The sequence below is a fragment of the Nicotiana attenuata genome, unplaced genomic scaffold (genome assembly GCF_001879085.1).
Source record: "Nicotiana attenuata strain UT unplaced genomic scaffold, NIATTr2, whole genome shotgun sequence".
Taxonomy (NCBI): domain Eukaryota; kingdom Viridiplantae; phylum Streptophyta; class Magnoliopsida; order Solanales; family Solanaceae; genus Nicotiana; species Nicotiana attenuata.
The window spans coordinates 339,422-351,336 of NW_017670840.1; the positions used below are offsets into that span (position 1 = coordinate 339,422).

Genomic DNA, 11,915 nt, shown 5'->3' on the forward strand with positions numbered 1-11,915 from the left:
GATTTCAAGACTTCCTCCACCCACTTCTGTCAAAGGGGTGAGAAGTTTCCTTGGGCATGCGGGGTTCTACAGGCGGTTTATCAAGGAATTTTCAAAGGTTGTGAATCCCCTTTGCAAGTTGCTAGAGAAAGATGCTAAGTTTGTGTTTGATGAGAAATGCATGGAGGCCTTTGAACTTCTTAAGCACAAGTTGACCACCACCCCGATCATTACCGCACCCAATTGGAGCTTGCCTTTCGAGCTCATGTGCGATGCAAGTGACGTTACGGTTGGGGCAGTGTTAGGTCAAGAGTGAGCAAAATGTTTCATCCCATGTACTATGCAAGCAAGACTATGAATGAAGCTCAACGGAACTACACGGTGACAGAGAAGGAATTGTTGGCTATTGTGTTTGCCATGGAAAAATTTCGGCCATATCTTATGGGGGCCAAAGTCATAGTGCACACCGACCATGCCGCCCTTAGGTATTTGATGACAAAGAAAGACTCCAAGGCAAGGTTGATGAGATGGGTGTTACTTCTTCAAGAGTTTGATTTGGAAATAGTGGACCGGAAAGGTAGTGAGAATCAAGTTGTGGATCATTTGTCCCGCTTGGAGGAGGAAGGAAGGCCGTGTGATGGCCTAGAGATCAATAATACATTCCCCGATGAGCAACTACTTTCTGTGTCAATGTGTGATATGCCATGGTTTGCGGACATTACTAATTTCCTTGTGACTGGCATCATCCCGTGTGAGGTCTCTTCTAACCAAAGGAAGAAGCTCAAACGGGATAGTCTGGATTTCTATTGGGATGAGCCATACTTGTTCAAGATTTGCACGGATGGTGTGATTCGAAGGTATGTCCTGGAGGAAGAGCAATTGAGTATTTTGGAGGCTTGTCATTCCTCCCCCTATGGTGGCCATCATGGAGGGGTGAGGACGGCTTCGAAAGTGCTGAGTTGTGGTTTTTATTGGCCAACCTTGTTCAAAGATGCAAGTGATCTAATAAAAAGATATGATCAATGTCAACGAGCAGGCGGGATTTCCATGAAAGATGATATACCTCTGAACACAATTCTTGGATTTGATATCTTTGATGTATGGGGTATCAATTTTATGGTCCCTTTTGTTAGCTCGTGTGGGAACACTTATTCTTGTAGCGGTTGATTATGTGTCAAAATGGGTTGAGGCCGTGTCCTTGCCCAACAATGAAGCTAGGAGTGTGGTGGCATTTCTAAAGAAGAGCATTTTCACAAGGTTTGGTACACCCCGGGCAATCATTAGTGATGGAGGATCGCATTTTTGTAATAGAGCCTTTGATGCCTTGCTTTCCAAGTATGGTGTCAACCACAAAGTCTCTACGCCTTATCATCCTCAAGCAAGTGGCCAGGTTGAAGTGTCTAATAGGGAGATCAAGAGCATTTTATCCAAAACTGTCAATGCCAATAGGATCGATTGGTCTAAAAAGTTAGATGATGCTCTATGGGCTTACCGGACCGCTTACAAGACCCCAATTGGTATGTCACCGTACCGGTTGGTGTTTGGGAAAGCATGTCATCTACCAGTGGAGTTGGAGCATAAGGCCATGTGGACCTTGAGGAAGCTTAATCTTGAGTGGGATGTTGCGGCAAATCTTCGTGTTGAACAACTTAATGAACTTGATGAATTCCGGTTCCGTGCATACTCTAGTTCGTCCTTGTATAAGGACAAGAAGAAGTACCTTCATGATAAATATGCACGTGGAAAAGAGTTCAAAGTTGGTAATTTGGTGCTCTTATTCAATTCTCGGCTAAGGTTGTTTCCGGGAAATCCAAGTGGAGTGGACCATTTGAAGTTGTGTGTGTGACCCCGTTTGGTGCTTTAGATTTGAAGAACAAAAGTGGTGAAGTCTTTAGAGTGAATGGGCATCGTGTCAAGTATTATCTTGGGAGGTTTGATGATAGCCATCTGGTGGCTGTTGTTCATTTCAAATGATGTGATGGTAACCCGCGTCGTGCCGCGACGTTAAATCAGGCGCTTCTTGGGAGGCAACCCATGTGTTTTTATTTTTGTTTTCTTTGATTTTCTTTGTAGTATAGGATTAATTTTTGGGCTAACTGGTTGTGAGATGTTGTAGGATTGAGTTGATGCAGTGCAAGATATAATTGCAAAATTGTTCAGTCTCTGATGTTTTCAGTGCGGCCGCACTACACTTTGTGTGGTCCGCACTGGTAGTTAGTAACAAAATTGCTCTATGAAGTTTGCCGCCGCGGCCGCGGTTGATTTGGTGTGGACCACCGTGGTTGCGGTCCATTGTGTGCAGGCCCCGGTGGGTTACTGAGTTGGAACTGATCATAATAGACCAGTGCGGACTGCGGTCCATTTTGTGCGACTGCACTGGTAGGTGAGAATGGGCCCCAGGGGTTTCTCTATAAATAGACCCCAAGGGCCTCCTGTTACCCTTTTCGCAAATTTGAAACTCGGAGACCATACACACTGTTCATCTTCTTCTTAGTTCGTAATTGACTTCTTGATATTGATTAGATTCTCCTCATCTCATAATCTGGTAACATTACACCCATTTCTTCTCTGTTTAATTTTGTAACTTTATTTAATTTTCATTTTTTCTTAATGTCTGTTCTTCTCCCTCCCGTGATTCTTTTAAATTATTAGGTTAGGTTAGTTAGATTTTTGTTTCTTGCATACTTTGTGAGTATAATGGACGGGGTAAGTGAGTAGGGACCCTAATTAGGTGAAAGCTGAACTTAAGAACAAAAATTAATAAACCCTAACTCAGTGTCAAGACTGGGCAACCTGTGCGGACCGCGGTCAATTCAGTGCGGTCCGCGGTGCCCAAGTGCGGTCCGCATTACCACTTTGTGCGGACCGCGGTGATGAACTTCTGAAAGGTGACTCTTGCCCAGTGTGGCCGCACTACATTTTGTGCGGTCCGCACTGGCCCAGTGCAGTCGCGGTTGGTTTTGTGCGGGCCGCACTGGTCAGATTCAGAGGCCTTGTTTTTGGCACCCTATACCTGTGCGAACAACGGTCATTCTTGTGCGGTCCGTGGTGGCCTCTGTGCGGCCGCACTACCATTTTGTGCGGTCCGTACTAGGAAACTCCTGCAATATTTTCATTTGTCTCCAACACTGTTTTATGTGAACCCATTGATACTAACAAGTTATTTGAATTGTGTTTGCAGACAATGGTGAGACAACAAGGAAAAGGCTCGAAACAACCGGGAAAAGGAGAACCCTCCCCGGGAGGGAAGAAGAAGATGGTAAAACTTACTCCCCAAGCTCGGGAAAACATAAAAAAGACCAGGAAGCTAATAAAAGCTGCAGACAGAGTTGTTTCCCACTCCTCGGGGAGTGAGTACCAACCGTCAAGGGACATTTCTTCAGACTCCATGCCAGAATATGTTGAAGACTGGCCGGAGAGATTCAAACTAAGAGATACCCCTCCACCATCACCCACTGCCCAAGCACCAGAGCATATTCCCACTGAGTCGTCTGAGGGCTCAGCAGCCGGCAGTGGTGACTACTCCACCTCCCCCACAACTTCATTATCCGGGAAGGGTGCAGACGGAGATGAGGAGGAGGTACAAGGGGATAAGGAGATAGCTGAAGGTGGTGAGCCTCAGGTGGGAGGCATTGCCCAAACAAGAAAGCCGGAGGTTTGGCGAGATAGGTTTGTAAGTGAGGTAGCATACCATAAGTTTAGGGAGTGGTAGCCGGTGAGAAAGTTGATACCGGAGCAGAGTTTCATTGACAGAGATCTATTACCCCATAACCCTAACGTGCAGAGACAGTTCAGAACTAGAGTGGGTTGGGAGTACTTTTTAGATGACTGTATGGACGCCAACGAACACATGGTCAAAGAGTTCTATTGCAATGTAGCCCACATCAAAAAGGGCTCCAAAGTGACCAAGGTGCGCAACAAGACAGTGTTGTTTGATGGGAATTACCTCAATGAATACTTGGGTTTCAATGAGGAGGATGAGACTCTATATATGGCAAAGTTGGAGATGGGCGAGGAGATCCGTCCATGGTTAGCTCAGTACCTGGTAATCCCAGGTACCGTTCCTGAATGGTTGACTGCTGGGGTGAAAATATTGAGGAGGACCCTGAACTTTGAGGCGAGGGGTTGGGAGACATTTGTTTGCAGCCGGTTGGATCCTACTACGCATGACCAGACCCTTTCTCTCCACCGGGCTATTTTAGTTGCTTCGATTATGGCGGGATACCCCATAAATATGGGGAATGTGATGTCCCGCATTATCTCGTTAGTGGAAGTGGAGCATGACCGGAACTACCCTTTCCCGAGCACCCTCACTATGTACTTTTGGGACTTGGACGTGGCCAGTAAGTCCTACAACGTCAAGGTCAAGGCGACAGCCCCGTTCTCCTGGTATAGCTTGAAGGGGAACGACAACCCCAAGGACAAGAACTACAAAGCCCCTACTTCTGCCCTAACTGGCCCAGTCTAAAGAGCCAGTTGTGGTAGAGGTCTCTGCTGAGCCTACCTCCATTTCTGCTGATATGCCTCCCGGACCTTCCACATCTTCAGCCATTACTCCTGGACCTTCCACATCAGCAGGCCCAAAGATCCCATCTAGCCGGGCCCATCCTATCACTGCCCACCGATTGAGTTAGCCGCTTCAGAATATCAACAACTGGATGTATACTGCTTCATCCAAGTTGTCCACCTTGACCACCACTATTGTAGCTTAGTCGGCACCTCAGCCAGCATAGGTCCCACAATCCATAGAGGATGCTTTGAAGGAAATTCTTGAGAACCAGAAGAAAATCCTCCATACTCAAGATGCATTGGCAAAGGCAGTTGATTCGCATAGCAAGGCTCTCAAGGAGCTTGCTAAGGAGCATAAGAAGCTACGAAAGACACGGGCTTCCAAGGAGTCCATGAAGGAGCTGCGGGCAGATGTTGACAAGTTGAAGGTAGACCAGCTGCCTTTAGACCTATTGTTTGAGGACCCACTTCCAGCAGCTGAGCCACAGCCGGAGCTGACCCAGAGGCCTCCAAAGAGGAGGAGGATGATACCTAGAGTAGATGATGCCATCATCCAGTTGGTGGACCCACCGGAGGCTTCCTCCAGTCAGCCACAGGATGTACCAGTTCCAGAGCCTGTCCAGGTCCAGGCCTAGGTCCCAGTAGCAGCAGAGCAGACCACCGGGGACCAGTCTGAGGTCCCCGAGCACACAGAGGACCCAGGGACCACACATTATCCTATGTAGACAGACACGGCTTAGGGAGCCCTCTATATCCTTTTTCTATCTTTTTGGTGCTTATTTGGACTAATTGGCATTGGGACAATGCCAGCTCTTATTCGAGGGGGTGCACCCTTCATTTTTGGATGACTGTATATATTGATACATTTTATGCTTTCTTGATTTTCATTTGGTCTGTATATAATTTTACATTTAGCTACTTTTATCACACTTTTTATCTTTCCTTGGGTCTGCATATAAAGTTACATTTCATTGTATATATTCATCCCGTCTATTGTATATTCAAATCCCCTCTTGTATATATTTATTCTATCTTCCGCAATTTTTTTTCGTTTTTAGCTTCTTATTTATGATTCGTAGCTTTTTGTTTTCGGAAGTTTGCAATAAGCCTTTGGTTTTCTTAATGCCACGGTTCTTTCCAAAGGTGGAGTATTGTGTGAACCGGGTGGCTCTTCCCAATGATAGATGGCGTGACAACCTTCTTAAGGGTTTGAGTCCGTTTTTCTTTTTGTTTTTAGTTGTTTTTAGTTAAGGGTACCTCAACAAAGCTTCGCGTGGGCCTAGCACATTTGCCTTTGATCTTATGGTCAAAAATAAATTGTTGTATTTAGGATGGTGAAAGTCGTGGCCTTGAGACTCTTTTGTTGACCGATAATCATCAAGTGATTTTTCGGGACCATTATGTGCTCAAATCGTATCTAAGGTCGTTGTGGGCCCCCGACTCTATGTCTTTAGTAATCCCTTAGCTTGTGTGGCGAGTAATTGAATTGCAAGTTCAAGTCCCGAGCCATTGGTCTAGAACTCGCCCTGAATGTTTGTTGAGGCGAAATCCTAAGTGAATTTTGACTTGAGATGTGATTATAGGCTCTTCTTGATCCAAATGATAGATTGAACAATTCCATAGCCTACCAATGATAAGATTCCTAGTTAACCCTTTTGAGCCTTAGACCTTTTTCTTTCAAGAACCATGATACAAGCCTATACCCATTCTAAAAGATACCCTCTCTTGGCACCCAAATCTTTCCTTTAGCACATGGCAAAAGTATAAGTTTGGGGGGAGAGACGAGGATTGCAAAAAAGTGGTAAAAAGGCACAAAAGTGAAGAAAAGGAAAGGCAATGAAAAAGAAAGAAAAGCAAAAAAAAAAAAAGACAAAAAGAAAGTTCAATGTGAAAAAGAATGAAAAGGGATTCAAGAAAAGCAATGAAAAAGAAAGAAATGTGTGGAAGGTTGAAAAAGGAGAAAAGGTTTGAAATGCATAAGAAAGAGTGATAACGTGTCTCTCTAACCCCTTAGAAAGAAGTGAAATGACTCAAAGAGTCAAGTGAATTGTGCCAAATGAATCAAAAGAAGTGCTTAAGGGAATATGGAACCCACTTGAACAAAAAAACATGAGCTACCATAAACCAAAAGCCTTCACAATGACTCCACAAAGGCCCTATATGATCTTGAGTTGAATGAAGCTTACATTAGTGGATACTTATATAAGGGGCAAGCATATTGTACCTAGAGCCGGACTTGTGACCTTTCCTTGAGGGAGATGAGTGAATTTCCATTAACCTCGATTTGTGTGCCACTATTCTAAAGGTGAGGTTTGCTTAGGGAGAGTTGAGGATGTGTGAGTTTGGGTTCCACAATGACCAAAGTAATTGAAAGAGTTCTTTGATGTGTTGAGTCAACTCTTGATGCTCTTGTGTCGCACTTGATCCATGGTTTTTCAAAGGTTAAATGTTGTTAATGATTCATTTGTATTGAGGGCAATTGTTAGTCCCAATTGAGGCTAGTTGAGATTACTTTAGTATAGCTGAAAATTCTTGGATTTTACCTCGAGGGGTGGGTCTTATTTTGTTTGCTTGAGGACAAGCAAAAGCTTAAGTTTGGGGAGTTAATAACTAGGGATTTTGACGTGTTTCATACTCCTTCTTACTTACGCTTTGAGTATAAATTCTTACAAAATAGACCCAAAAGGCTCATAAGTTGTGCTTGATTGCAGGTTTAATCAACAAAGTGACGAGATGTCAAAGATCGGCTCAAAAGGAGTGAAACCTGCACAAGTATCAAAGACAAAGACAACTTAGGACAAACTGGCCTAGTGCAGCCACAGTCCATTCTGTGTGGTCCGCACTAGGGAGATTCAGAGACTGGATCTTTAGGGCATCAAAGCAGTGCGGCCGCAGTAGATATTGTGCGGACCGCACTGAAGACACCGCGGCCGCACCACCATTCTGTGCGGTCCGCGGAATCAAACTTCAGAGAGATGTCAAGTGCCGAGATTCTAGCCTGTGCGGTCCGCTGTCATGTTTGTGTGGACCTCGCTAGTTGCCTCTGCGGCCGCAGTCCATTCTGTGCGGTCCGCGGAGCCTGGGTTCAGAGAGTTGATTTTTAGAGTCAAGAGCCTAGTGTGGCCGCACACCATTTTGTGTCGTCCGCACAGACCCCACAGGGGCATTTTTGTCCAGTTTTTTCAGCTTAGTATAAATAGAACATTTTTCCATTATTATGGTATCAGATATTCCAGAACAGTAGCTGCGCTCGTGAGAAGCCATTTTGTAGCCATTTTGGGCACTTTAACGTAGTTTTAGCAATTGAATCATTATATTTACTTTAGTAATTTAATATTATGTCTTTCTCTTCATCTATTTCTTTGATTTTATCTTCAAGCATGAGTAGCTAAACCCATTAGCTAGGGTTGTGGCTCAACCCTAGTGTGGGTAATTGATGGGTGTTGTTATTTAAGGTTAGATTGATTATGGGTGTTTGTTATTTGGGTCAATTTTATGATTAAATTTATGAATTAGTGGTTGCAAACACTAGTTTGTGCTAAGTTGACTTGGCTCTTCTTAAGAAAGAGAGTCTAAGTCTCCAAAATTGACTCAACAAGGAATTGGGATGGAATCAAGAGATTTGATAGTCCCAATTAAAGGGTTAAACCTCGAGAGAGTAATTACCCGACTTGAACCCTAGTTGCTTAAGTAAATGTGCATACCCAATTGGTCTCGAGAAAGTCAATTGGGCAAAACCACTCTTTCTACAAAGAGGTGTAGAGTGGGTAGTATTGAGTAACGGTTATAACATATTTCCCAATCATGTCAATCGTGCCTTAGATGTTATTACCCGTCAATTAGCCACCTAGGTGAAGGTCACTACCCTAGTGCCTTTTAAACCATTAGATACAACTTGTAGCAATTCTCGTTTAGCATAATTGAACTGCATTTATAATTAGTAGTTGGAAATAGTAGAATATAAAGAAAAGACCAAAAAATGATTGGAAGTGATATTTGGGACAATTACACAACTCAACTCTAGATAGATACTCGACTCCCTTCCTAGCTCCCTGTGGAAATCGATCCCGACCCACAAATCGGGTAAAAGCTATTGCGACCCTCTCTTCCTACTTTTTAGTAGTGCGGAGTAGGCAGCGATCACTGTTCCTCGTCACAACTCCACTGAGGTTAGTCTTGATACTTACTGGGTACCGCTGTGGTATACTCATACTACGCTTCAGCATATTTTTGTGCAGATCCAGGTATTTCGGAGTTGGTCGATTGTTACCTAGTGTACGGATCTTGCTGTGGAGACTCAAGGTAAACCTACTGTCCCGTTCGCAGGCTTCGGAGTCGGCTTCTGATATTGTACTTGCACTATTTTATCTCTATGTCGAAACAGTTGTATTTAGAGGTTTTTCTAGCGAACTCAGTAGAGCTTATAACGTATACTACCGGTTTTGGGATTGTAAGTTGTGTATAAAGATTTTCATTTCATATTTATCAGTTGATGGTTAAAGTCTTTATTAATTCAGTAAGTGTTAGGCTTACCTAGTCTTAGAGACTAGGTGCCGTCACGACATCCTGCGGAGGAAAATTGGGGTCGTGACATGATTATTATTGCAGGAGTTACACATGCATCCTAGTTGGTTCTAATTATATAGACATATAGTATTATGTTGGCTTGAATAGTCGAGCAAGGCGTCGAAAGAACCTCGTGAGCAACATAAAACCCGGTCAATCAAGAAATCAGATAGATCTAGTAGTTGAATCAACTGGAAAAACTCAACATGAATGACATTAATTCCATAACCCTGGAATATTTTCATCTCACTGATCTTCGTCCTAAGTTGTTCGTATGCTCTATTTGCATTCTTGTCTCCTTGCTTTCTTGTCAATTCTCAAAGTAGTTTTAGTTAATTAAGATCACAATCATCTCTCGAAAAATCACGTGAATGCATAATTCATACCTAGTTTAATTTAATTAATAGTTGATCACAAGTACTCGTGAGAACGATACTTTAATCATCATTTTATTACTTGTCGACTGCGTATACTTGTGTGCGCATTTGCCCCAACAATTTTACATAACAATTATTGATGATATATATATATCAAAGGACATTGTCTAAGAAAAAGTGGGTACGTACTGAGTAGTCATGGCTAGCTAATCATGACAGATATGTATGATCTTTGCCGTTACAATTTTCTTACATTATTCAAAAGTAAATCAACTTGAAGAAATATTCTTTCTTCCATCCACAGGAAATATATATATAGGACTTCCATCAAAGCCCTATATCACCATTTATTTCTGTCTTTCACTTTCTCTAAAATTCACACGAAAAAGGAAAGAAAAAAGTTCCCATTCTGGAATAGATGGCAGGGTACATAAAATTGTTCGCCACTGTGTTCCTTATGCTGATGCTTGTCTTTGCCACTGGCAAGTCTTCTTTCTCGTCACAGTTCTTGCATATTTCTAGAAAAGCATCTCGTTTTCTTGTATTACAGCTTACTATAGTTTAATACATAACACTCGGATAGACAGTAATATTAGTAGTATTACTTTATTTAACAGATCTTTATACGGTACTATTTTTCACATTTAATGCATATAAGTTTTCCTGTCGCGCTGCAAAATCCATCTCTAATTTTAAATTAATATACATGTCTATTTATGCGTGCATGCATATATTTGGAGACCAGAAGCTGTTTGACTTCATCCTTTGAGTTGGTCATTATAATCAGCTTTATGAAAATAATACACATCATCGTCATCACTTTATTGAATGACACTCAGCTATCTCAAATTATTTCTAAAGTCACTTTTTTTTAGTTTGTAAAAATAAAATCACTTAACTATGTCTATATCACTCAAAAGGTCACTTAACAAGATTTTCCAAATTTTTGATTGTGAAATGCCTATTTTACCCTCTAAATTATCAAAAAATAATTTTACTTTTTAAATATTATAATTTTTTCTCTTTTTAATCTACATTGTTGACTTACCTATAGAATAAATATATTTTATTTATAAAATAAAAAATAGTTTTCAACTCATATAATGACAGAACAATAATATAATTGAGCATAATTTTCAAGAATATATAATGTATATTATAAAAATACCTTTATTTAAATAATTATTTTTATAGTACGTGCATGGAATATATCTTTACAATCTTTATTTCCTTTCATTCTCAATTGTATAAATAGAGTTTTGAATTTTTGTTGTTAATACTAAAATTATTATTACGGACAAATTATTGTAATTAATTTTTTTACAATGCTCATTATTTTGTTATTCCAGCATTATATATGCTTAAATACTTTTTATTTTTTAATTTATAAATAAAATTTATGGGTAAGTCCATAATATAAATTACAGAAGGAAAATCATAATATTTAAAAGTTTAAAAAAAGAAAGATAAATGCTTATAATTTAGAGGGTAAAATCGGTATTTGACAACCCAAAATTTGAAAAATCTAGTTGAGTAACCTTCTGAGTGCTATAGACATAGTTAAGTGACTTTTTTGTTACAAATGAAAGAAAAGTGACAGCCCATAATTGGAATAGTTGAGTGACCATTTGAGTAATGGACTTTTGCTTTATTTATGCGCAAATTTTAGGGTGTGTGAGTCATAATCATACAAAATCCAATAGTTTCTTGATTTCATGGTTTTACGACATGCAGAGATGGGACCAAAGATGGTAGAGGGAAGGACATGCGAGTCACCGAGCCAACGCTTCAAAGGACTATGCTTTAGGAAGGGAAACTGTGCCACAATTTGCAAGTCAGAGGGCTTCCGCAGCGGCCACTGCCGGGGCTTCCGCCGCCGATGTTTCTGCACCAGACACTGTTAAAAAGCTGCCCATTATTAATGCTGCTTGTTTAAGGAACTTTGTTTCTATTCTTGATATTTGATGTTTTTCTTTGTTTTTGGTTGTTGGATCTAATCTGTGTGGCTTTGGCAGTGGAATATTGATTTATCCTTCGTCTATCTCTCTTCTTTCAGAACTTTCGAATAAAGACACGTCATGTTAAAGAAATTTTAATATGTACCGATCAATTCTCTTCCCTTGCCAATTTACATAACCGTCAGCCTCTCCTAAGCCCTAAACTCCAAATACGTAATTAATTAAATTAAAATGTGATCTTTCTAGCAATTTAACCTTTTAGATGAGATACTCACGTATAAAATTCAATATGTTATTGGAGTGGGCAAGAGTCTAAGGTTCAATAGAGTCTCACCGCTATCCATCATGGTAAAGAAGTTGCACGCACTTGGCCTATGAAAAAGAATCACATGTACTTTGAACGGGAAAACACATCATTAAGTAAATTAAAATGTACTCTCTTTATAATAGTATAAACTTTTAGATGAATCTACATCACACACTTCAATACTAACTAATCGTCCCCATTTCAATCTTTCACCATAAA

General features: G+C 41.0%; 1 protein-coding gene across 1 annotated transcript; it reads left to right on the plus strand.

Annotated features, from left to right (window-relative positions):
* Positions 1–9,823: 9,823 nt before the first annotated feature.
* LOC109243802 (defensin J1-2-like) lies at positions 9,824–11,348 on the plus strand. The gene is made up of 2 exons (XM_019410795.1): positions 9,824–9,913; positions 11,166–11,348. Exons 1-2 carry the CDS (start codon positions 9,850–9,852, stop codon positions 11,333–11,335), a joined length of 234 nt encoding a protein of 77 aa, XP_019266340.1. The 5' UTR covers positions 9,824–9,849; the 3' UTR covers positions 11,336–11,348.
* Positions 11,349–11,915: the final 567 nt, after the last annotated feature.

What these genes read in the sequence shown, in the direction of transcription:
- LOC109243802 (XM_019410795.1), top strand. Translation starts at nt 9,850, where the DNA reads ATGGCAGGGTACATAAAATTGTTCGCCACTGTGTTCCTTATGCTGATG. An exon ending in GATGCTTGTCTTTGCCACTG is followed by an intron (nt 9,914 to 11,165) that starts GCAAGTCTTCTT and finishes TACGACATGCAG; the next exon opens with AGATGGGACCAAAGATGGTA.